Raw genomic sequence first — 25,121 nt, forward strand, 5'->3', positions numbered from 1 at the left:
AAAATACATTTTTTATAGCCTATAATTTAGTATGAAAAGTATTTGTTTTAAAATATTAATTGCTTAAAAATACTGCTAATTTTATGCTGTTTAATGTATAAATTGTGCACTGTCGCTTTAATTCACGTTTATTTCTCAATGATCTTCTGCCTGCTCCGCTATGGCTAGTGCTGTACTTATACGGCTGGGCCCTCTCACAGTTTTTAAATGGTCAGTAGTGGGAACTACTGTTGCCTTCATGATTTCCTTTTAAAACTTTCTTATAAGAAGGAGATATCAATTATCAACAATCACAAGCCAGCTGGAACCTGGGCTCTCTCTCCCTCTCGTGAGTGCAGACTCGTTCCCATAGACAGTAAAAGAAATGGACGAACAGACTCCGTCGTTTTCAATGGGAGGGCACTGAGTCAAATAGAACGATTTTTCAGTTGGTCCCCCCAGTACTGCGCAGACTCACACTTAACTTCGTGACGTTAGCCATCGAACTGAATCTTGTAACTCATATGATAGATACACAGAAATTCTTCTCACACTTCCTTCGCCTTCAAAGTCATCAAAGTTAAACATTTATTTATGTATTATTATTAATATCATCCTCACCAAGTCGTGTTAATGTTGAAGCTACCATACATGATCATCTTCAAAAACAGTCAACAAAACAAAAAAGTTATAGCCTTGAAGCTAATCTTCTTTCCACTTTTCCGACCTACGGTCAATCCATCGAAAACCTCTGATTAGTGCCGTTTTTTAAAAAATTAGGTTTACTTTTTTATTATTATTAGGTTGCCTCTGTGTAATGCTTTACCTTAACATACGGTCGTGTATGCTAGGGTTTGCTTATGAGTTACCGTCATAGTAAGGTGGACTGAGCTTCTTATCCAAACAATACGGTTATCTCCCTACGGCGCGAAAGAGAGATTACGTCAAAGCTAGCTTCCCTCCAACCGAACAAGCTAACCATTCTTCTTACGGGTAACCAACGTTACGGACGAGGTAGTGGAGTCTGTTTTGCCTTTGTAGTGTTTATGTGGATTACACAGAAGCTACAATATCGGCACAGGATATATGTTATATGAAGTTATGGTATTTCAAAAAAATCCTAGAATGAATGGACTTCTATGGGAGTTAGCAGAGAGGTGGTCCCTCCAGCCTACGTCGATTCTTCTACTTCCGGGAATTCGCCTGCCCCCTTGCTCGTTCCCAATTAAATGGATTGCATAATGTTCACGTTAGATCTGCTGCAAAGGAGATAACTAAGAGTTAACTTAGTTTAACATGATGTTATCTCTATTTAACATGATGTTTTGACATTGTAAACGTTATCTAAGGAGAGTGAAAAGCAGTTTGCAGTAGAGCTAACCAACGTCGTCTCTATCGAAAATTTATTTGCATGGCTAGCCCGATGCCGAAGCACCACTATTGAAAAAGCTGTTGGTAGCATCGGCTAACTAGCGCCAGATTTTGGAGTGCAGGGGACAAGCCGAGATGGCCTATGAGACATACGTTCACACTCGGTATCATGTTTCAATACACTTTAGGTCAATATCACACCGGAATTCTCCTTTAAGGAAGGAGGAGAGATAGACTTCTCTGCATAGTCTGTCTGCCTCTTCACCCCCTCCATGTTTGGATACTGTCTGTCCACTAGCCACTTTTTACCACTGTCTTTCTTTACCACTGTTTGCGTGCTATATTAGCACATATGTATAACCCCTCCCTTCATGCCACATGGCCACACTTATACCTTTTCTTAATATAGTTATATATATATATATATATATATATATATATATATATATATATATATATATATATATATATATATATAGATAGATATATAGATATATATAGACTTTATTCTTGCACTGTTGCACTGTTGGACTTACTCATTTGCATCATCACCATGATGACACTCAATCACACAGAACACTTTACCTTACCTTACATATCACTACTACTACTACTACTACTAGGCCTACTGATAATAATAATAATAATAATAATAATAATAATAATAATTATTTGTATTTATTATAAAGGTAGGCAAATAAAGGGTGTAGACTGGAGTGTGTAGAGTTTATGCATGTTTGTGTGACAGTAGAGCACCAGCAATGCACTTTCCTTTAGTGAGTTTAGTAGCTCATTCACACGTTAGATAATGTAATCAGTCTGGATTTCCTGAGTCAAATACGTAAGGGAGAGAAGAGATTGTCCGCCGGTCATTATCAGAAAATAAGTCCCGACAGGGTTAACCGGACCTTGACGCGAAAGCGGAATGATATGAAAGATGTGAATAAGAATCCTTGACAGCAGTCTCTGTTATACATATAGCAACAGTCTATTTACGTTAATGGAGTCCAGTCAAGTTAATGGAGCATTCTACAGCATTATGAAGACCTGTGCAATAAGATCCAATAATGTTCAGTGGAAGCTGAATTACACACACAATAACATTTTCCTGAGGTCAATTTGTAGGCTAATACTTTCAATAAACAGCTTTTAGTACATATTTGTGAAAAATAATGGCATGGTGACTTAATGATCTCACTTCAATCTTGATTACAGTAAATTGTGAATTAACCATCAGTTAACAAACACTGAAATATTCACTTTATTTATGTATTGATTCATTACAGACATTTGTCAGTGGGTACTATGTCATTTCAACCCAGATATCTAAAACCCGAATTTAAGAACAAAATCAACAAAATGAGACAAGTTAACACTAGCCAACTCAAAGCTGATGAGCTACTTACTAAAATAAGAATATATTGAACATGGAGGCAGTGCTGCGGATGTGGAAAGGAATGGAAATTACTGGATTTGATTGAACAGATCGGAATGATGGGATTCCTCATTTGAGTAGGTCATGTTGTCATTTGGAATATGAACATTAAAGGTTAACTGAATTAAATCTGGATTTTCTGCCAGCTATGGTGTGGTGTGGTGTTCCTCTCTACAGTAAAAAAAAAAAAAAAAAAAACAGTAAAAGTAAAAAACAAGACTTTCTCATGCACATAACAGCATATCTGAATAGGAACAATGGAGACAATTTGTCTCCGTGTTTATGTGTTGACACCACACTCCAGGCGCCTGATCAGTCTTTCATTGCCCAACTCTGATGAGCCATTTCCTTCCCTCCAGACCCCATAGGAAAAAAAGATCCCCTTTCCACTAACACAAGAAGGAAACACACTATTTCACCTACTGAATATCTTAAAATAGAATGCCAAGAAGGTGTATGATTAAAGCAAATCAAAATAATACCAGTTCACTTTTTCACCCTAACGGCCCATTTAATTTTAAATCTCTAAAACACTCACAGGAAAGTTCATGACAGTTAAAATAGCCATTGAAATAAAATTAAACCTCAAAAGTGTACATATGTCGAATGTCAGCATTTAAAACAAACCATTCTTTGTTGTCTCTTTCACTTGTCATTATTTAAGCATAGGCTTTCTGTTACTTCTCAACAACTATGCAATGACCCTGCATGGCAGCCCCTGGCAAATCTATCTATCTATCTATCTATCTATCTATCTATCTATCTATCTATCTATCTGTCTGTCTGTCTGTCTGTCTATCTATCTATCTATCTATCCTTATCACCGTCCATATAGCTCCGTGCTCCTTGTTGGTGCCCCCCACCCAATTCCAATCTCCCCCCCCCCCCCCCCCCTCCATTAATGCACAAATAGGCTGACACCAGACATAATTTCACTGCATTTCTTACTTCCAGTAACTATATGCATGTGACAATAAACTTCCTTGTATCCTTGTATCCTTGTATAGTCCTTCATCTCCTCTCTCACATCTTCACACACCTTTCTCTTCTTGATGTTTTTGAGGAAAAATGGTGCTACAACAGCGTGATGTGTATTGTTGAGAATGATAAGCTACAGATTGCACATTACTTTATTTAACTTTCCTAACTTTTACTTTTTGAGTATAGTGTCAAGTTGATCTTGATGTATTTTTAAGATTGTAATAAAGAGTTTTTGAAAATTCAATTCTTCTCCCCCTCTTTGTATTCCTTTTCCTTTGCTGGTCTCTCTGCATAATGTTATCGCTTACGTTACTTCAACGTTACGTTAACGTTACGTTACTTTACGGCATTTCATATCAGAATGACTAAAAATCCAGACGCCTACTGTGGAAATGTTTTCACATGGATAAAGCAGGAGCCCAACACTAGACACCCAGAGAACTTCCTGACTGTGAGCCTAGGCTTCCTGTTGCATGTGTGAGTGTGTGTGAGTTGGGGGTAAGAGTGCCGTTATTAACCTTCTTGATCTTTGACGAGGAGAGGAATTTCATACACTGAAACTTAGAGAGGTGGGATTATCTGGGAGGGAATTTCCAACACGTCACATCTGGGAATCTGGTGCTCAGGATTGGTATAAAAATGTGAGTGAGTGTTAGCCCACACTTCAGAAACTCATCATCCACGTCCAAAGACAGACAGGGACATCTATCAGCTTCAGTCTTGCAGCCTGAGAGAGCTACAAAAATGGTAAGTGTCTTGATGTAAGGCAAAGTTGTTGTCTGACAAATATCTGATGCGATCTGGGAAAACCCATCACATGGTGCAATTTTACCAACTTATGATTCTGATACCATCCTAACAGCATCTAGGATTTTTGGGAGGATTGTATCCAGGATTCTGCTAGGGGACAGTGTCAAGAATGTTGCTATGTGATATCACAATCTTAAGTTTGTACGGAGTAAAAATCAAAGGTTTTTGAGTGCACCATATGAAGGGTTTTCCTAGATCACATATGCTAGTAAAGTAGATGTAGAACAATTTGTTTATTGGTCAATAGCTGTATGATTATCATTGAAATGTTTCTTTGTGCTTCACAGGAATTTTGTTTAGTAACGCCATGCAACCAAAGGAGGAACATGCGCCTCTTCTTAACAATGTTCATCCTCTCAAGTATGTAGACAATGTTAATTTGCATTCAGTTATTTACTATATAATAAATGTGTCTGGCAATATGTTACAAAAGACTGCACTTTGCTTTTTTATTTGTATTTTCATCTAATGTTGTTAATGACAATTATAGATTTAAAATGCACAGTATGTTTTATTTAATAATGAAATAAATTAGGTTTCATTATGCAGTATCGCATAAATATCTTATGTCTTTATTGTCTATCCCAGTTTTGTCAGGGTGTCTGGAAGTAGCAGGCTGGTCCTACCACTACTCCAACCAGACGATGGACTGGAATAACGCTAGAGTCTGGTGTCAGGCTCATTATACAGACATGGTGGCAATCCAGAACAAAGGTGAGATCGACCACCTCAACAGTATTCTGCCCCAGATAAAAGGCTACTACTGGATCGGCATTCGCAAGATAAATGGCTCCTGGACCTGGGTCGGAACTAATAAAATGCTAACTAAGGAGGCAGAGAACTGGGCCACCAATGAGCCCAACAATGCCCAAAGGACTGGGACCGAGGAGGACTGTGTGGAAATTTACATCAAGAGGAATGTAGACCAGGGGAAATGGAACGACATCTCTTGCCATAAACAAAAAACAGCCTTGTGCTACACCGGTGAGTCAGGCCATGGTTTGTTTGTTAATTCAGAGACAGCAGTGATTTTACTCTATGTTATAGGTCATTAGTTTTAGTTATTATAGTATTATATTTTTTAAGAAGGATGCCTTAAGGGGTATGATAATTAACTGTGATGTATTTTCAAATTTAAAGATCGTTGTTACTTGTAAACCAACTTTATTCTGGGAAGCAGAATGTTTTAGTTTTGATTATGCCATTACTTATCAAATATCCTGAATCTTAAATGAATAGAAATGATCAGCCAGATATTCATTACCATGATATTTATTAAATACATAAAATGATCTCTGTCTCCTTTATATCTGTTTGTTATTCTCAAGCCTCTTGTGAGAAGGATTCGTGCAGCGGGAAAGGAGAGTGTGTCGAGACTATCAACAATCACACATGCAAGTGTTTAGAAGGCTTCCACGGTGAAAAGTGTGAACATGGTACGCTAATATTTGAGCAAACTGCATGTGCTACTTTCTATACATAAACTTAGTCCATAAAAAATATTTTGTGTTTATTAACCTCGCCTTGTTCTGACTCCACTAGTTGTCCAGTGCGACAGGGAGGTGATCACGACTCCGCAGCAGGGCTCTTTCAGCTGTTCTCACCCCCACGGGAATTTCTCTTACGGGTCAGAATGCAACTACTCCTGCCAGACAGGCTACCGGCTCAGCGGCTCCAAGACCCTCAAATGCATGGCCTCCGCGGCCTGGTCTGGCGTGCCCCCAACCTGCGAGGGTATGTTTTTCTTAACCGCTACTGTTATCATTTGCCCGTGTCCATATTCACCTCATACACATCATAGACGATGGTGTCGAAAATGAAGAGCAAATAAAGCTATTATATTTAGATACGTACTGTAGCCTACGTATCTACATACATTTAAAAGTTGAATAGCATGCCCAATCCCTGCCGTAAAACACTTCTATATAGTTTCACATGTTAATAGTGTTGTCATTGTTTATATGAAAAATGTGAAGAAATAATAAAGGTCCGCACACGGTGTGCAGACCTTTATTATTTCTTCTCAGTTACTTTTTTTGGTCCAGCACCTGCACTCCTATGATGTGCGCGCACTCCTTCGTTTCCTGACTATATGAAAAACGTGGTCGTCCTGACTGACCTATATGACCCCTGCCGTAAAACACTACTATTTAGTTTCACATGTCACTAGTGTTGTCACTGTTTATATGAAAAAACGTGGTCATCCTGACTAACCTGTATGACCTCTCTTCTCTCTCTGCTGCTACAGCGGTCCAGTGTGATGAGCTGGCCAAGCCCAATAGGGGCTCCATGAACTGCACCTCGCCTCTGGGAGACTTCAGCTACCTGTCGCTCTGCCAGGTCACCTGTGACGAGGGGCACACCCTGACCGGCTCCCTCGCCTCCGCGCTCGCGTGCGACGCCTCGGGCCTGTGGAACGACACCCAGCCCCAGTGTGAAGGTAGATAGGCATCCTACGTCTGCTATAATAATAATAATAATAATAATAATAATATGTCTGCTATAAACAGGATTGCAAAGTTGCATAAATAATGTAATGTCTTATCACACATGCAATACAGCTGAATTTTGGGGTCACTTCAAAATCACTGATTCATAATTACCTGGTATATCAGTGAAAACTCAGATTTATGCTTTATTTCTGTGGCCTAAATTAAACTTCTAAGGCAATATAAAATAAAAGCCTATTAGAATTTTGCTCTCCTAATAGAATTTTTCTCTCTCTCTCTCTCTCTCTCTCTCTCTCTCTCTCTCTCTCTCTCTCTCCGCTTCTCCAGCTGTTCGCTGTCCTGCCATCCCAGCTCTGCAACACGGCTATATTTCCTGTGATGGAGCTCCAACAGCACCCAACAGCTACCCAAACCAATGCAAGTTCACCTGTGAAGACGGCTTCCGGCTGAGTGGTGTGTCTGCGGTCAGCTGCACTGCATCTGGACAGTGGACTGACCAGTTTCCTGAATGTGAAGGTAAGAATATAAAAAAAATTAAATCACACTACATTTTCTCTACCTCTTCTTTCTGTACAATTCTTGTGTGACAATGAGTGATCAAAGACCATTTTTGCTCTCTGTCTGCTCCCCTTTAATCTGTTGATCAGCCATCACATGCCCAAGGCCAGAAAACCCTCACCTACTCTCCAATTGCACAGACGCCAAGGATAAGAGGCACATCGGCTCCGCCTGCTCTTTTAGCTGCAGCCCCGGCTTCAACCTGCAGGGGGAGCCAAGCGCCCAGTGCAACAAGACAGGGCAATGGAGCTCCCCGACCCCCGCCTGTGTGGAGGTCCGGTGTCCCTCTCTCAAGGTCCCAGAGGCAGGCACCGTGCGCTGCTCAGGCAATTCCCATGGAGCCGTTTGTGAAGTCAGCTGCGATGAGGGCTTTCGCCTTCAGGGGGCGCGCAGAGCAGTGTGCACAGACAGTGCTGAGTGGAGCGTGGATGGACAGACCCCCATATGCAGAGGTAAGCATGCCATGCACACATACCCACACTGACCCAGGTTTTACTCTGTCTCACCACAGGTCAGTGAGTGGCTCCTTTGCGTATAGCTGAAAAGCTTTTGCATGTGTTGTGGTGGCTGTGCTGCTGGTAGCATACACTGCTTAAGCTGTCATTTCCTCCTTTCTTGACTAATAGAATGTTGCATTTCTCTCTCTCTCTCCAGCTGTTCGCTGTCCTTCCATCCCAGCTCTGCAACACGGCCATATTTCCTGTGATGGAGCTCCCACAGCACCCAACAGCTACCTAAACCAATGCAAGTTCACCTGTGAAGACGGCTTCCGGCTGAGCGGTGTGTCTGCGGTTAGCTGCACTGCATCTGGACAGTGGACTGACCAGTTTCCTGTATGTGAAGGTAATGAAAATCTCCTGTGGAAAAGTCTCTCTCTCTCTCTCTCTCTCTCTCCCTCCTTGTTTATTCCTCTCTTTCTTTCTTCCTTGTAAGAAAAAGAGCTAGGGAGATGCATGTGCTTCAGACACACACACACACACACACTGTTCCATGGTTTGCGCCTGTCTTATATGTGCCCTGCTCTTTCGTTGTCTCAGCGATGAGATGCCCCCAGATACAAACAGCTAGCGATAGCATCATGAACTGCACCGGGGGCATCGACGGCCAGGAGCAGACCTACACAGCCAGCTGCACGTTTGTCTGCCGCGAAGGCTTCCTCCTCCATGGAAACCAGACGATGATGTGTAGTCAGCATGGCAACTGGACAGGAGAAGTACCCGAGTGTCAAGGTAGGAACGGCAAACAAGTGTGTGTGTATATAATATAATTTAAGTGAGATAGAGGGGGAGATCAATTGTAGTGGTGTGTGTGTGTGTGTGTGTGTGTGTGTGTTGTGAATGAGGTGTACCGAGTCTATTTTTTTGTTATTCTCATGTTCATCATTGCTGCCCTCTACAGCTCCGCCCGAGCCTCTCATCAACCCCACCACCATCATGCTGGCAGCAGGGGGCGCCACCACACTTTCTGCTCTCTCTCTGATCTTCTGGCTCATGAGGAAAATGCAGCAGAAAGGTGAATATACGCTAAAAAGGCTTCAATCATTACAAACACTCTATCAGTGTATATCATTACATACCTGTACTATGGAACAATACAATCATGTGTAGAGCAGTGTATGTTAGAGCCCTTTTCATATATTACCTCCGATGATAATCTTCTCCTTTCTGCCGCAGGAAACAAGTTTGATCTCAACAGGTAAGTACAAAGATAGCCTCTTCTTCCTCCATTAATCACAAATATGAGTTATTATCTTTACCCTTGATTCCTAGCAGCAATACTAAGACTTACATATCTTCTATAACTCTGACTATCCACAGCACCCTTGATCAAGACGGGCCCCCACAGGTGTACAAGAGTGTCGATAGTCTTATCTAGAGCTGGCACAGCACACACAGCAGGTGAGGCAGACGCCGTGAACCTCGACAATAGTGTTCGTGATAATGATAGTAGTGTCAAATCAGCTGGCAAATGTACAGAATAAAGAACAGAGATGGCTGACGCTTTGTTTGTGTGATTGCAGGACTGTGGCACTCAGCAGAGTGCAGGCTTATGGCGAGAGCAGAGAGGACAGCTGGAGAATCGACCCACGGAATGGCAGAGAGAACGAAACAACCTCACGTGTGAATATGTGAATTGAGAATCCTTTTAGCAGCGATAATTGACTGAACAAACAGATGTCATGGGTGAAAAGGACACAGGCTGTTTTTTTTCCTCCAAAAGCTGTGATTCTGGATAAATACGCACACACACACAAACACACACACGCACACGCACACATGCACATTCATGCCCCTAACACTGCTAAACTCCAAGAGGCACTGGTATGCTAAATTGTTGTTCTTCCTTAGGGAAGCTTCTTTATTTATTTGGGCATATTGTTCATGGCAAAACTATTGAATTTATTCTAATAACGTATATTATTATTATTATTATTATTATTATTATTGGTTTAGTTGTGTGGTCCGATGTTATTCTGCATCATGGTTTGTTTTAATATGAATATGTATTAAATATGTATATTTATCGCTGTTTGTACTTCTATTTTTCAGAATGTGAATAAAAGTGTTTCATATAATGTGCTATGTGTTTTCGTTATTATGTTCTTTCCAGTAAGTCCTTCCTCTTCCTGTAAAATTGACATGGGGTGCAGGTTAGGCCTTTGTCTTGGACTGCTTTTCTTTAGGCAAGTGATGTGATCCTAAATGAAGGAGAAGAAGGAAGTTTGGATAACCTCTCTCTCAGGAAGTTCATGATCAGTGAAGTTCAAGTTCATTGACTTGTTGCTGAATTCATTATTATTCCATCTAGTATGTTAACATTAACCTAAGCCTAACTAAGTTGAATATTTAATTTCCATGCTCTTGGATGTAGACTACAGCAGTATAAGATAGAAAAGTGGATGCTGAAATGAGATTCTTGATTAATTAGAATGAATTAATTAGAGTTTTAGAGAGAATGTTCTAGAGGACTGTGTGCTGTATGAATGTGTGTGCAGTGAGTGAAGTTATGTGAGTATGATGTGCCTATGGTACAAGCTAATCTGCCTCTGCATTCCACCCACTGATATACTTGTCAACAGGACCAGTAGCATTGTGTGCATGGGAAGACAGTTCTGAATTATTGGAATGTATGCTGTTTAGGTGGGGAACAGACATAAAGTCTCTCTCACCCTGTGTGTGTGTTATTATATCTATGCATATGTGCATCAGTGTTTGTGTCAGGGTATGCACTGTGTGTGTGTGTGTGTGTTTGTGTGTGTGTGTGTGTGTGTGTGTGAGAGAGAGAGAGAGAGAGAGAGAGACAGAGAGAGAAAAAGTGTATGTGTGTGTGTGTGAGAGAGAGAAAGTATATGTGTGTATGTGAGTGTGTGTGTGTGTGTGTGTGTTCACCGTTGCGTGCAGAGTGCATTTAGCCAGAGCAGTGGTTTCCTGACTCCATGACCCGCTCACACTAAACATAGTATGATCCTGTCAGAGGTCAGTCATTGTTGGCAGCGTTATGCAACTGATCTCTGGTTGCATTCCCCTCCCCACCCCACCCCTACACACACCCCTAACACCTCTGCTGTCCACCTAAACGCCCCCTCCCACCCCACCATGACTATCATCACTCAGGAACGCCAGAAAGGCCCCTCTCTCAACAAACACTTGTTCCCGTCACAGGAAAAGGAAAAACACAGCATCTGTGATTCAACATGGAGGGTAAAAAAAACATGACCTGCTTATCAGCTATCTGATTAAAATAGGGTATTTCCCAGTCTTAGAGTTAGTGATAGAATTCCCCTACCCAGTTTTAACCCTTAAAGGTGTAAGTTCCGCAACAATTGAAGGTTCTAAAATTCTATGTTGAATTCAATGAACCCAGATATTCTTTAGAATGTTAATTTCCCAACATTCCCGTCACACCGGTGTGACGTTAAAGTGTCATGATAGAAGGTTACATGCCTAATAATATGGAAAAAAAAGTAAATGGGACCTTTACCTTGAATCCAATTCTACCCCCAATTCATACTGTTATCCATACGCCACGCTTTCAGATTTATTTATTTTTTTTTAATTTATCTGTATCTTTCATGTGACCTGTTGCATGGACAGATGGAGCACAGACAAGAAGATAAGATTATAGGGCCCTGTATATCTGACATACATTCACACATAATTTAATGATAATAATAGTTATATACAGAGGTGTAATGGTAAAATAAAAGGTGGGTAAACTATGAATTCTGCGCCATGCGGTATCGGATTTTTACAAAGGCATTCAAAAAATCTTTGATGATGGTGGAGGTTATTGTCCAATGTTTATAGCAATGCCAATGGTATTTAATGATTCACAGAGTGTTGATGAGTGTACATATTGTGAGTGTGGATGATACAGCATGATTTGTTCATGTTTAAGGTTGCAATTGGTGAATAAACTCTTTTCAGAGGTGGATAAACTGTGTTTACTTGCGTTTAGCCTCCTCTATATCCCTGGTTATATAAAATAGTCATGACTTTTGTCTTGTGTTTTGCACCACTTCCTGAAATTGTGAAATTGTCACCTTCATGGTTTATTTTGATTTGTAATATCCATCTGTACTGTTAACTCTAGCTATTATACAGTACATCAGCGCAACTCATCTATACTGTGATACTGTGTCTGTAATATATACTGTAATGTATACTTTATTAACATCCTTATCAAGATGAAAATGATGGAGCTTCAGCTGAACTTGTCACATCAGATACATTTGCTCTAGGCTAATGAACCAGAGAACCAGAGATTTGTAATGTACTATTTTGTCCAAACAAAATAGCACACGTTACACAGGCCGTTCAACCAACATTTTGACACACGCAGGAATTTACAGCATCCAGTTGTGTCTTTCTCGGAAACCTGGCATTCATCTATTCAAATCAGGTCAACACAAAAAAAAGTGGAATGAAAATCCATTTAAAACATCCTGTGATTTTTTGTTGGTTCCTGTAGCTAAGTAGAGAGCTGTGTGCCACAGGGCTTGGGACCACTGTGAAGGCAAAGATAGAGGTGAGAGCAGCGTCCTACAGCTCAATAACACAGGTTCTAATCCGGTCAGGGCAACCAGTGAATCGATAGAACTACTGCTAGAACCTGGACAGGCCCACCAGAGGAACTCAAAAAGATCCATCATCACAGCAGATAGGTATGGATTTTATAGAATTGCTTTGTGGTTTTTAATTTCCACTCATGCACATCGTAAAATATCGATCAGCTGTGAGAAACAGCCAAAGGAATTCAAATATTATTTGTGTTTGCTGAATCAACATAACAATACTGTACTTCCCTAAATTAACTAAAATTGTTCCTTAGATGACTTACCATGATTACAACAGGATTAATATATTTCTTTTCATTTCAATTTCAAATTTCAATCAGTTTATTTTCAGTAATGACACCCTATAACTCCCTAATTTGATTTTTATTTTGCTTTTCATTTTCAGGTTTAATTTCTTATTTTAAATTGTGATGTTTTTTGTTCTCCTATACCTTGCTATTTTTAATCTAAATTTTAGTATTTTTTTAATTGGAACAAGCCCTGAAACCCACTGGATACATTGTGTGTGCATGATGGCTGTGTTACCTGTTGATTTTGGTATCCACACTGCCTGCATCAGACACACATCTCAGACGCAGCTCCAGCTTCTCATTAAAAAGCTGTGTCCCACAGCCAAAACGCACACGCAAAGCATCCAGAATATGTTATGCATAAAACTCCATAATGTTTGTACTATCTCTGCTTTCAATGAACAGACTTGGGCAAGCTGCAAGATACAGCAGAGCACAAGAACCAGCGTCATGAGCAGACAGAAGCCATTCCTCTTCATACTAGCCTTCTGTGAGTAGAAAAGGACACAGGTTGCTTTTCGTTTCCTCCAGAAGCTGTGGATCAGGATGAACAAACATCACACAAGCACACACGTTCACATTCAGTCTCCGAACTCTGCCAAACTCCAAGAGGCATTAGAGTTTGCTCTTCTTCCGTTTGTTCTTCTTCCATAGGGAAGCTTCTTTATTCATTTGTTCATAAACAGTGAAAGCCACTCCTCTTGATAGCCTTTTGTGAATATCTTTGTAATCTTTACATTAAGGAGTGCCAGGTCATTAATTGAATTTGAATATATATTTGTGTGCAATGTTATTTTCGACATGACTAGACAGCATGGAAGTGACACAGTGCTATATTATGCAAACATAGTTTGCTTGTTTGTACTTGTTTGAATCAGTAATGAAAATCAATATTTAAGTCAATAGTCCGATTGAAATGCTAATAACTTCAGACATATTTTGGGTCTGTTCGTCTCAGTGCTCAAATTATTCATCATCACAATTTGTTTTCTGTAATCATGGATATGCATCTTGACATTGTTGTTGTTGTTGTTGTTGTTGTTGTTGTTTTCCCCATGTTACCCATGTGCTGTGCACCCACCCACAAAACACCATTACACCATTCAGCCCTCTCTGTCCCTGGATATGCGATCTGCTGGACATACCATTCTTCACCCCACAGCATGAATTGGACAGTGGCGCGCAACTACTGCAGGACACATTTCACCGATCTAGTAGCCATCCAGAACGAGAACGAGACAAATCACCTCCTGAACACAGACATTATTCCACATAGGGTCAGCTCGCCACACTACTGGATCGGCATCAGGAAGATAAACGAGACCTGGACCTGGGTGGGGACCAACAAAAAGCAGATTGGAATTGAGTCATGGGCTCCCAAGGAACCCAATAGCGACAAGGACAACGAAGACTGTGTTGAGATATACATCAACACAGACATTAAAAAGGGGAAATGGAATGATTTAGATTGCTCTAAGGTGAATTATGCCATTTGCTATAAAGGTAAAGTAGACAAGTACTTTCTACATCCTAAAAGTGTTTTTATTGCTTACATTTTTTAAAATACATAGGTCATTATTACACTTTTACCTTTTCTTCAGCCCAGTGCACCAGTGATGCATGCAGTCATCAGGGAGAATGTGTGGAGACCATTAACAGCTTCCGGTGCCTGTGTAATCCTGGCTTTCAGGGCTCCCACTGCCAAACAGGTAAGCTCACACAATTCATCTCCTCTAACCAAATTGGTTTTCAGACCATTCTGAGTGAGAGAGTGAAAGAGAGAAAGAAAGAAAAAAGGAAAGAGAGAGAGAGAGAGAGAGAGAGAGAGAGATAGTCGAATTCACCAAATGCTTTGTTATTGCTACATTGTTCAAGTTCCATGGTTCTTTTTGCTAAACATTGGGAATCTCAGGAGGTCATTAATGACTCACTCCGTTTTCTAACAGTTGTAAAGTGTCCTAAGCCAACAGCACCACTGAATGGATGGATGGAGTGTTGCGATGGCCATGACAACTACTTCTTTGGGACAACCTGCAAGTTTGATTGTCAGGAAGGCTTCAGGAGGGAGGATCCAGGTGAAATTACCTGCAATATCACAGGGGAATGGAGTGAGCGTGTGCCAGAATGCTCAGGTAACACACACACACACACACACACACACACACACACACACCAATTAATGTAATTTCAGAAATTTCCCAGCAACTGAATATTCTCTCTATCTCTCTCTCTCTCCCTATCTTATTTCTCTCAGCTATATCCGCTACATCCTGTGGAGTTCTGAGAGAGCCTTTTGGAGGACTCATGAACTGCTCTGGTGGAATCAATGATACCCTCATGACCACCTGTAGCTTCCAGTGCCAGCCTGGGTTCCTACTGCTGGGGTCATCAGAGGTGACCTGTGAGGCCAACGGCCAGTGGCGAGGCTTCAGACCAGTGTGCGCAAGTAAGCGGTCTGGCATCATAGTACAATAGCTATAGTACAATAACTCATCAGAGACGTATAGACCCTTTCAACAATAAAAACAAAAACAATGCTTGAACGTTCTATTTGGTTCCCAATCCACTTCCTCTGCATTAAAGGTCCAGTATGTAGGAAATAATGGAAAATAAACTGTAACCATTCCAAAAATGATCACCAAATGTTGTCAGAGAGTAAGGAAACACGATGAATTGAAGTAATGGCTCATTTGACAACATTACTCTAACCCGTAAAACCCCGTAAAACCCATGAAAAAAAAAGAGTTACGGGGCGGAATCTCTTGGAATTTTCGTTTATGTTTTGAACGATTAATTCTAGAATAGCGTATTAATAATGGGCTAGCGCGTCCTCCTATTTGGGTTGCCAAATTAGCAAAGGTCAACTGTCAACAGCTGTCAGTTGTAGTCATGAACGCCTACGAGAGGCAGGCAAATTTCCAAAATTAAAACAAGAAACAAATTAAGTGGACATCGGAGGAGCTTCCTGAGACGGTGACGTCTTCGTCAAACGAAGAATATCAAGTCTGACGCAGAGCTGGCCATATTTCTCCACAACAGGTAGCCTAGGCTAAACTTCATCTGCATAGCTAACCTCAGCTAAATATGTTACGTTGGTTAGAGAGGTATTTTTTGTTTTCACTGTTTCCGTAATGTGTAGCTGGGTCATGGTTGGAGAAACGTTAAAGCAGCTGCAGGTCAACTAAAGTTAGCTAAGTCTTCATTACATCTGGCAACCCAGAAGAGGCTCGCGTCTGGTAGTCTTGAGAACGTTCACCAGTGTTTTGATTTTGGCCTGCAGAACGTTCGGTAACAATCCTACAAATCGCACCTTTAAGATAACATATGGAATGTTAAAACGGAAGCCTTGTGGGGCCAACTATGATGCTGATAATGGAACTCTCTTGAAAGGGTCTATATGAGAGAGTTTGGCCAACTCCGCCATGTTGGATACCAACGTCAGATGACTCTGCAGCGTAACCCTATGGAGCGAATATGCTCTACTCTCTCTGTATATACAGCTCTGGCCCAATACTGCCACCCTGTGGATAACTTACTGGAGAAAAACACTCCTGCATAAACTACATCTATCAATGTTGGTTAAGGTCTCGTCCATGGTGTTAAATAAGTGAATAGACTTTGCCTATAGGTATTTGATTAGATAGTTGGGCTTAAGACTTTGCACTTTACTCATCATTCAAATAAGGGTCCCATATCAGCTTTGTGAATTTGTGATTTACTCTCAAAATAAATGGGTTATTATGAATGGGACTTTATAATAATATTTTATTATATCATGGTTAATAATTGAATCCCAAACTGGTTTTTCCCACAGAATACTTTCACTTGCTGGTGGCAGTTTTAGGCTGGAATGTGCTATCAGCAGTCTGTTGCTTGGCTTACTGCTGTCGAAATGGTCAACAAAGTAAGTAGTCTAGTGGATATGTTATTGTATGCATTATAAGGTCTTAAAAGATATATCTATATGGATTTTTAAAGATTTTATACTTGCTCTTATGTTTCTGTTAGGAAAGAAATGTCATCAGAATGGGTAAGACTGGACACTAGCTTCTTCTATGTCTCAGATACTTCAGCTATATTCAGTTCAGTTCAGTTCAGTTTGAAATGTTGTTACAGCTTCAAACTTATAGTTTGAAGATGTTCACCCATTTGCCTTATATCAATTTACATCCCCATGAATCACCCATTACTTTGTACCTAATTTAGCTCCCCATAAATACCTCCTAGAAAACCCCAATGTATATTCACCCTGAATGAAATGCATTAGTTATTCTTCTTCTGTGTAAAGTCATAACAAGGGGAAATGCATGATTGTTCAACATGTGTCAGTACAGGTCCAAGCATGACCGACTGAATCCAGCATACGATGCAACAGGAACACTAGAGGAGCCTTTCTCACCGTGAAACGTTTCAAAAGTAGACAATTTGGATGGAGTATTAAAGAATACTCCTTCTTCTCCTCCTTCTCCATCTTCATCATGACCCAAGCACATCCCAATTCCCAAATGCATGACTGAAAGCTACTCTTGCACGTTCTGGCCTCCCCTGTGCATGTATTGCAACTTCCTGTAATTCACAGGATAATCAAAGTCTGTCAAATCATTAGAATGTTTGTTATTTCCATATTAATCTAATTATACCGTATTTACATAAATATGTGTTTTCTGCCTCTCAGTGTCAATTTGTCTACTATCAAGTCTTGACATTTCGCTACCAGGTTACCTGCTTTGAGACCAATATTTGATAATTGTGTTGGTGTGTTGTTTGTGTATGTGTCCACAACCCAAATGTGATATCTTCAAACACAAATAAAACAAAATGCCTTTGATCCCCTGTAAATGATATGAGTTTGAATATGTAAATGAGTTTTTGGGCTTAGATGTATGGGGTGTATGGGTGACTTATAGGGCCCAAATTGTCTAGCAGCGCCCCTGCCAGCAACCATACACAATTGGCCACTAAACACCAGAGAAAGAAAAAAAGTTTAAAGAAATGTTTTTTTTATGTTTTATTGTGCAATATTCACCTTTCAACTCAAAGTTTTAGAATAACTGGATGATGACATGACAACTTAAATGTGAGACATGATTCAATTCTAACTCATTTAAAGGTGCCATGTGTAAGAATTGAGGTAAAAATATCCAAACAATGAGCTACACGCATCAAAAGAATGAGAGGAAATAAGGGCGATGATGTCATTAAAAAAATTACAAGGTATAGTGCTGAAGAGATATCAACCTGAATTAGCATGCTAAATTACTAGCCACAGCCCGACAAGTGTCATAATACCAATTTCGGCCATGGGAGGCAGTATGCGGGTAACATAACCGCCAGCCAAACTGCAATACACGTGTCTCGGTTGTTACTCTAGGGTAGACAAACTCACTTTCTGGGGGTATACTGCCCCATCTTTTATGGAATGTGGAGTATGAATTGATTTTTTGGCAGACATTACACATGGCACCTTTAAGTCAAATGTGAATTATAGGGGAAATTATACAACTCCCCATTTTAAGTGTAGATCAAAAGAGAGCCATGCCACATAGATTAGCTTTAACACAGCCATCACATGTCTAGCACGTAGCCTACAATAACGGCTGGCAGAGACCATTCCCTGAATCAATTCTTAGTTTTCATATTTGATGTGTTTTGTAGTGTTGAATGAGGATGGTATATATGTTATTAATATACATCATATGCTATATGTGCTGTGTGGATGAGATATATGTGACATGGGTGGATGGGATATATGTGTCACATGTTTTATGTGTTTATGTTGCTGTGCTATGGAACATGAAAAGAAGATGTGTGGAAATGATTATCCCTATGGGACAATAAAGAATCTATCTATCTATCTATCTATCTAGGTGCACTGTTTCCTCTAGCCATTTAAATTGCACTTCATCCCAATAGTCTGTGCAAGTTCAGAGCAAAGCCTAATTCTGTGTATTTACCTGAGTTAATTAACTTAAATGAGAATATCTCTGTTTCTCAAGGTCACCGAGTACTGTCGGTATGAAAAAATATCGGAACATTAGAAACGAACGGAAAAAAGTAGTTCTACCTAGCTTGAGTTGTTGCAGGCAACAGCTAGAATAGCCATGTAACAGTGCTACACTGGGGGCATGTTCATTCCCTGTAAAATGCAATTGCTAACCTTTATTAAAGGAGAATTCCGGTGTGATATTGACCTAAAGTGTATTGAAACATGATACCGAGTGTGAACGTATGTCTCATAGCCCATCTTGGCTTGTCCCCTGCACTCCAAAATCTGGCGCTAGTTAGCCGATGCTACCAACAGCTTTTTCAATAGTGGTGCTTCGGCATCGGGCTAGCCATGCAAATAAATCACTGTTTTACACCCATTTACGAGGCTCAATGTATCTCCACACTTCATTGGTAGACTTCCGAGGGCCCTGACATTTAAAACTAGACATTGCCCCACCTATTTCAAGCCCCACCTGACCCCCTCGGTCCACTGGATCAGAGTTTTAATTCATATGTCAGCCTGTTTATGACTCCTATGTTTGTGTGTGGCCATTTTGTTTGAATCTATGATCTTCTGATGACATCTCACATCACCCTATTGCTTGACACCTGGTCTGGACATCGTTTAGGCTGGACTATCACTGCAATACGGTGAATAAAGATCAACAGTCTTCAGAGATCTCCTGTCTGCATTGTCTCCTTCGGACGCTTTGTTCCAGAGTGCTAATTAGTAAGTAGTTAAGTGACAAATTGTTCAGTGGATTCGGAAGTGGACCGGTTTTTCCACAACACTTCCTTGTCAAAAAAGAAAGGCATTATTTCGGAAAAACTAATTTCCTGTTATGTCTCTATTCCCCACTAGTGGGCCTGCCCCACACTTTGAGAACCACTGTCTTAACTTACTGTAAATTTGCTAACTTAATTAACATAATTTGTTGACTCTCCTAGGTTACACTTAATTAAGACAACTTTCTGGTGCGGAAAGTAATTCAACTCATCAGCAAGTATGAGCATGATTAAGTACATTTTTAGGATTGATATTTTTTAGTATTTATCTTTTTAAGAATATGTGGACTATAGGGCTGTGGCATTCTGGGAACAGTGTAGTGATGTGAAAACAGCCTTGTAGGATAACTTGTTTTACATGAGTGCTGCTTACTGAACGTAACTCAGATATTGATTTTATAGTCAAACTAATGAATGATTTTGAGTTAACTATACTCAAGTTTACTGCCAAGTTGTTAACACAGTCAGGATCCTGCCGGGATGGAGTGACTTTGTGCCACTCTGGTGGCCATTTTGCATAGTGTCCTTTTTGTGCTGTGTTTTCACACAGCTTCACAGAGCTGCTGGAGGCCAACCACGGGGAAGGGGTGCACTTCTTCGCCTGCGCACTGACCGTCTCGACCTCGCGACCCGGGCTGACATCCACTTCTTCCACGGAGGGGCCCGCATGCACCCGTAGCTGGCCCAGGACGTCCCCCAACCCGCCGTAGTGGAGGACGTCCAGCGCAGCGCCGCCACCCTCTGGCCGGCCGGGGTGCTGCGCTTCCGCCTGGAGCTGGCCGAGAGGGAAGGGAGTCCTGAGGAGGACCCGGGTCCCGAAGCGCACAGCAGCTGGACCAGCAGGGACACCCAGGGCACACCTGACACATGGACATTCTCAGACCTGAACCACCGCAGGGTCTACTTGTTCAGGTACAGGGCTGTCACTGAGGTTCTGGTGGGTCTGGCCAGCAAAGTGACCCAGTTCCAGTACCTACACCTTCACCATTATTGTTTAGGTTTACAATAATAATATAATAATAATAGTAATAACAACAATTAACATAATTATTTTGACAACATATCATTGGATTAGTGTAATGGCTGTAGAGGACTAGTATTGGATGGAGGATCACTGCAAGTGACATGCTGATGACAAGAAATTCATAAATGAGTCAGAATTTATATTTAGATGTTTATCAAGACTGTTACCGAAGGGCGCAAGGCCCTATTGTTTTTTGAAGGATTATTATTAGGGCCCAAGCACCGATGGTGCGCAGGGCCAGGACGCCCTTGCGCACCAAGAGGTGCGAAGCCGTTTTGTTTTTGTAAAGATTATTTTTTCTTTACCTTTTTTGAGGTGGTTCCCATGGTCGAAACCTCATGAAATCTGGTACACACGTCAGTCGTAGTGCCTGCTACTCAGGGACAAAGGCTTGGCAACAGGCGTGGCCCAGGGACTCGCTAGCGCCCCCTTATGTGATTCATCCCGTGGTTGGCATATACTTTCAGCTACACACACCAAATTTGGTAGGTGTGTGTACCTCCTGATGAACTAGTGTGATCTAGTGAGTATAAACAAAAGTTTATGAAGGGGGTAAATTTACCCATCTAATTAACATTATGATGCCACTGAATGGCAAGCACCTCATTATGCACCTTTCAGTAAATACTGGATGTTGAACATATTTGAGCAGGTTTACTTTATTCTTTTGTCATATTGCCCTCATAACAAATTAACAGGAAAACAGTAGGCCTAAAATGTAAACCAACAGTAGTAAACTATTACTATAACCACAAACCCTATGCTACTATACAATAAAGTAGCCTGGTCAAATCAGTTCTTATCACGGGTGATTTTGAAGTTCTTCAAAGCCCTATTTTTACTACCCCTGCTGTCTGTACCACGTCTATTACGGAGGGTCGAAATAAGCATGGTATGCTAAGTGGACACCGTCACGCAAAGAAGCACCTCCATTCACAGACGCACCATGACTATAAACGTCAATAGACGATTGATCATAATCTCCAAAAGGAACACATTCTCCTTCAGAATCAGAATAGGTGAATAACAGACCAGACTTCATTACACGTGAACTTTTTTTCAACATTACGAACAAATGCACGTCTTCTTCGTGTTTCTCGTGTGTAATACAAGTAGGCAAGGCTACTTCCTGAAAACTGCAGCAAATTTGGACTTGAATCGAAGCTCTGGATGTCTAGCAAATAGTAGAAGAGAGTACAAATGCGATTTGTCACCATACGGATCTATCATCTGTTTTAATCAGTGTTGTTGTTTGTCACAATTATAAATACCAGTCTTACCTCTACCTTTCCTAGATATTTCATCAGATTCTCAGGCGTCCTAATTTTATATTATCAGATGGGGGGGGGTATAGGCTAATTTCGCACCCATATCACCTACAACACCACTGACTTAATAAGGAATAATAATAAGAATGCGTCTCAAATGTTTTTTTGTTATATATTTTTATTTTTTATATCCATGGTGAAACCCACTTGACTTGACGTGACTTGACTTGATCCCTCACAGTATCTATTCGGGGACAGAGATTTTGCCCCAGGTGTGGCCCAGAGACTCAATAGTGCCCCCTTATGTCATTGAGTCTTGTGGTCAGCAAATAATTTCACACCACACACAGAAGTTGGTAGGGATGTGGGGATATTTTACGTTTATGCTTTGTGGGTTGCACTCTTCTCAGTGTCCACCAGGGTGTGCTAACAGCTCCTTTATTGTTAAAAAAATATGAATATAGTGAAACTTTAGTTCACTATTTCATTCTGTTTGCTTATTCTCTTACTTGGTAAAATGGAAATGTATGCAGAATGTCCCTGTGTTGAGTGCATTTGTAGTATGTGGACACTAATTGCAAACCAACCATGTTTGGTCTGTGGTTTGGTCATGTTTGATCTATGGCTCAGTGAGAACTCTCACTGCCGCCTGACTGCGGAGGTTCCGCTATTCTTTTCATTTCCCTACATCAGCCTCTTCACTTCTCTCTTGATGTTAGTTTTGGTCATACTCTGTTATATTGTCCAGAATCTTTGACCTTTACTAACCTCTATACCCACCAACCTGTATATTCAACAGAACTTCAATAATGCAGTTATGTGTATATTTATACACATATGGATGTCAAACTAGCCTTCAATCCTTCAATTCCATGTCCGTAAAGAACTTGACTGGCCCACTGAGAACAGGATTCTCTATACTATCAAACACGTTTGGGATGAACTAGAAGAGAGATTGTGAGCCAGGACTTTTTGTCCAACATAAGTGCCTGACCTCACAAAAAACTCTTTTGAATGAATTAGCAAATACTTCCACAGACAAGAATAGGGTGTCATTGAAGTTCCTGTGGGTGTCATGGTATAGGCATCTAAATACTTTTCTCTATACTGTGTATATGTTACAGCAGGATGGAGAATGGTAGGTTTTTAACATAGCACAGTTAGGTGCCATGTAAACTGACTGATATGCTATATTGAGAAGAAACAGACAAAAGCAATCCTTGTAAATGAACATTCAGAATTAATTTGGATTTGTTGTTCAGTGTTAACCATGACTGAGACACCATGCAGGGAAGAATCCATTCTAGAGTTTATTGTTTGATAGTTCAAACACTTCCTCATGGCTGCATGAATTAACTCAAACTTTCACTTTGTGGTAGAATTAACAAACTGAGGTACACTGCATTGTCAGTACAGCAAAAGGATGATCTCCTTTGCAATGCTCCATTTCTTGAAAATAAAGGATAACAAGATTATGTTCCGTCACGTTGGCCTAAACATACATTATTCTCTTGCATTGCGGTTGATAGTTTGTTTCCCTATGACAATTTCCTTCTCAAAGTTGGAATGAGAAAGAGAAGAGAAATGAGCATTTAAACAATGTTATACATTAAGATTAAGTGAAGTTAGTTACAGTCTTGTTTAACCAAAAAGTACATTATTCACTATTCAGATTCCAATTAAGGCTGCATTTGTGTGTGTGTGTGTGTGTGTGTGTATGTGTATATGTGGGCAGATACTCTACAAAGAGTGGGAGCATGCTGACCTTTTCATGTTTTGATGGAAGGTATCAGGTGTTTTACCAGAATATATTTTTCAGTTGTACAGGTGAGATCCGTCGCACGTCACAGTTGAAATGAAACACATCTGCCTGCAGAAACCACAATGGGGGTTGGTACGCAGGCCTTGTTCTCTGGAACTGCACAGGGTCTGGTTTGCACGATGCAAACAAGACAGGGTCTTACAATAGCAAATTTGTACCTCAAGTGACATGAGACATACACTGAGCTCCATACATGTGTTATATCTTAATCAGAAATGTGCTTTATTATCCGTATATGTGTCTCTCTAGCAGTACAGAAAAAATATATGATAGCCTATACATAAATATACAACATATATATAATATGATATATAAACAAGATAATACAATATAGACAATAATGACAGTACACAATAAACAGACAACGCATTATTTACAGATAGGATACACAATATACAAGTAAAATAAACACTGTATAAAAGACAGACTATGTACACAAAGTGCGCTCGATGGTGTTTTATGCCCCCAACGTCGTCTTCCAGGCAGCGCCGCCACCGTCGACTTAAAGGCACCTAATCCTAACCCTAACCTTAACCCATGCCTAACCATAGCGCCTTCCAGGCAGCGTTGCCTTGAAGACAACATTGGGAGCATAAAACACCAAGAAACATAAAGTGCAGTGTGGGAGTGCATCTATAGTTTGTGGCTCAAAAAGAATGAGTGGCATAATAGATGGTTCAGGTCAGCTGTTTATGAGAGTGATGATGGTGATATCATGTGGTGTGGTGTAGCCCTTTTAGCTCCATCTCATTGAATTAGATTAGACTGTTAGCATCTCTTCTATAAACGGTCTAATCTGATTCAATGAGCTGGAGCTAAAAGTGTTACTGTCAGACTCAGAGAACGGCTTAATGAACAGGGGAAAGGTAAAACTCAATTGTTTAACTCGAGGGGAGGTGGAAAATGAGTATTTCCCCATATGGTGGAATATCCCTTTAAGCATGTTCAGGATCAAGAGCCAGTTTGTCTGCCAGAGCACCAGCCGTTCAACCACTCTCTGGTATGCAGACTCTTAATCAGGTTGGATTAAGGCTGTAATCATAATATACTTTGAGGGGGACATGTCCTCCTCAAATGCCCTCCCTATCTGGATTCATTTCTCTATAGCAATGCATAGTTTTTTTGTTCATATCATTACTGTTATGGTTGTAATTTATTCATCCCTAATCAATGCCATTAGATAGAATAACTCAAAAAGGGGAAGAACAGGGCTATGTAAAACTGTTAGACACTATTTCAGAAAAGAAAACATGTATAAACACATCACTCCATCTGTTCATGA

General features: G+C 40.5%; 2 protein-coding genes and 1 long non-coding RNA gene across 4 annotated transcripts; 2 read left to right on the forward strand and 1 right to left on the reverse strand.

The window, feature by feature from the left end:
- Positions 1-4,184: 4,184 nt before the first annotated feature.
- Positions 4,185-10,099, forward strand: LOC121677964 (E-selectin-like). Its single transcript, XM_042057114.1, has 14 exons — positions 4,185-4,513; positions 4,864-4,936; positions 5,165-5,560; positions 5,905-6,012; positions 6,119-6,310; positions 6,825-7,016; positions 7,354-7,542; positions 7,674-8,036; positions 8,239-8,427; positions 8,622-8,813; positions 8,983-9,096; positions 9,258-9,279; positions 9,402-9,482; positions 9,605-10,099. Exons 1-13 carry the CDS (start codon positions 4,511-4,513, stop codon positions 9,457-9,459), a joined length of 2,091 nt encoding a protein of 696 aa, XP_041913048.1. The 5' UTR covers positions 4,185-4,510; the 3' UTR covers positions 9,460-9,482; positions 9,605-10,099.
- Positions 10,100-12,612: 2,513 nt separating this feature from the next.
- Positions 12,613-17,788, forward strand: LOC121677966 (L-selectin-like). 2 transcript variants are annotated; one of them, XM_042057116.1, is made up of 9 exons: positions 12,613-12,748; positions 13,357-13,441; positions 14,059-14,454; positions 14,553-14,660; positions 14,898-15,083; positions 15,206-15,397; positions 16,766-16,855; positions 16,960-16,981; positions 17,286-17,788. In XM_042057116.1, the coding sequence occupies exons 2-9, from the start codon at positions 13,402-13,404 to the stop codon at positions 17,353-17,355; spliced, it is 1,104 nt and encodes a 367-aa protein (XP_041913050.1). In that variant the 5' UTR covers positions 12,613-12,748; positions 13,357-13,401; the 3' UTR covers positions 17,356-17,788. The 2 variants fall into 2 exon arrangements, with proteins under 2 accessions (XP_041913050.1, XP_041913049.1); XM_042057115.1 differs by lacking the exon at positions 12,613-12,748 and having other exon boundaries at positions 13,241-13,441.
- A 5,521-nt stretch (positions 17,789-23,309) lies between these two features.
- LOC121677969 lies at positions 23,310-23,942 on the reverse strand. The gene is made up of 2 exons (XR_006021119.1): positions 23,783-23,942; positions 23,310-23,466 (listed from the first exon to the last, which is right to left on the reverse strand). It is a non-coding gene; the product is annotated as an uncharacterized LOC121677969 (long non-coding RNA).
- Positions 23,943-25,121: the final 1,179 nt, after the last annotated feature.

Source organism: Alosa sapidissima, chromosome 12, assembly GCF_018492685.1.
Source record: "Alosa sapidissima isolate fAloSap1 chromosome 12, fAloSap1.pri, whole genome shotgun sequence".
NCBI classification, from domain to species: Eukaryota; Metazoa; Chordata; class Actinopteri; order Clupeiformes; family Clupeidae; genus Alosa; species Alosa sapidissima.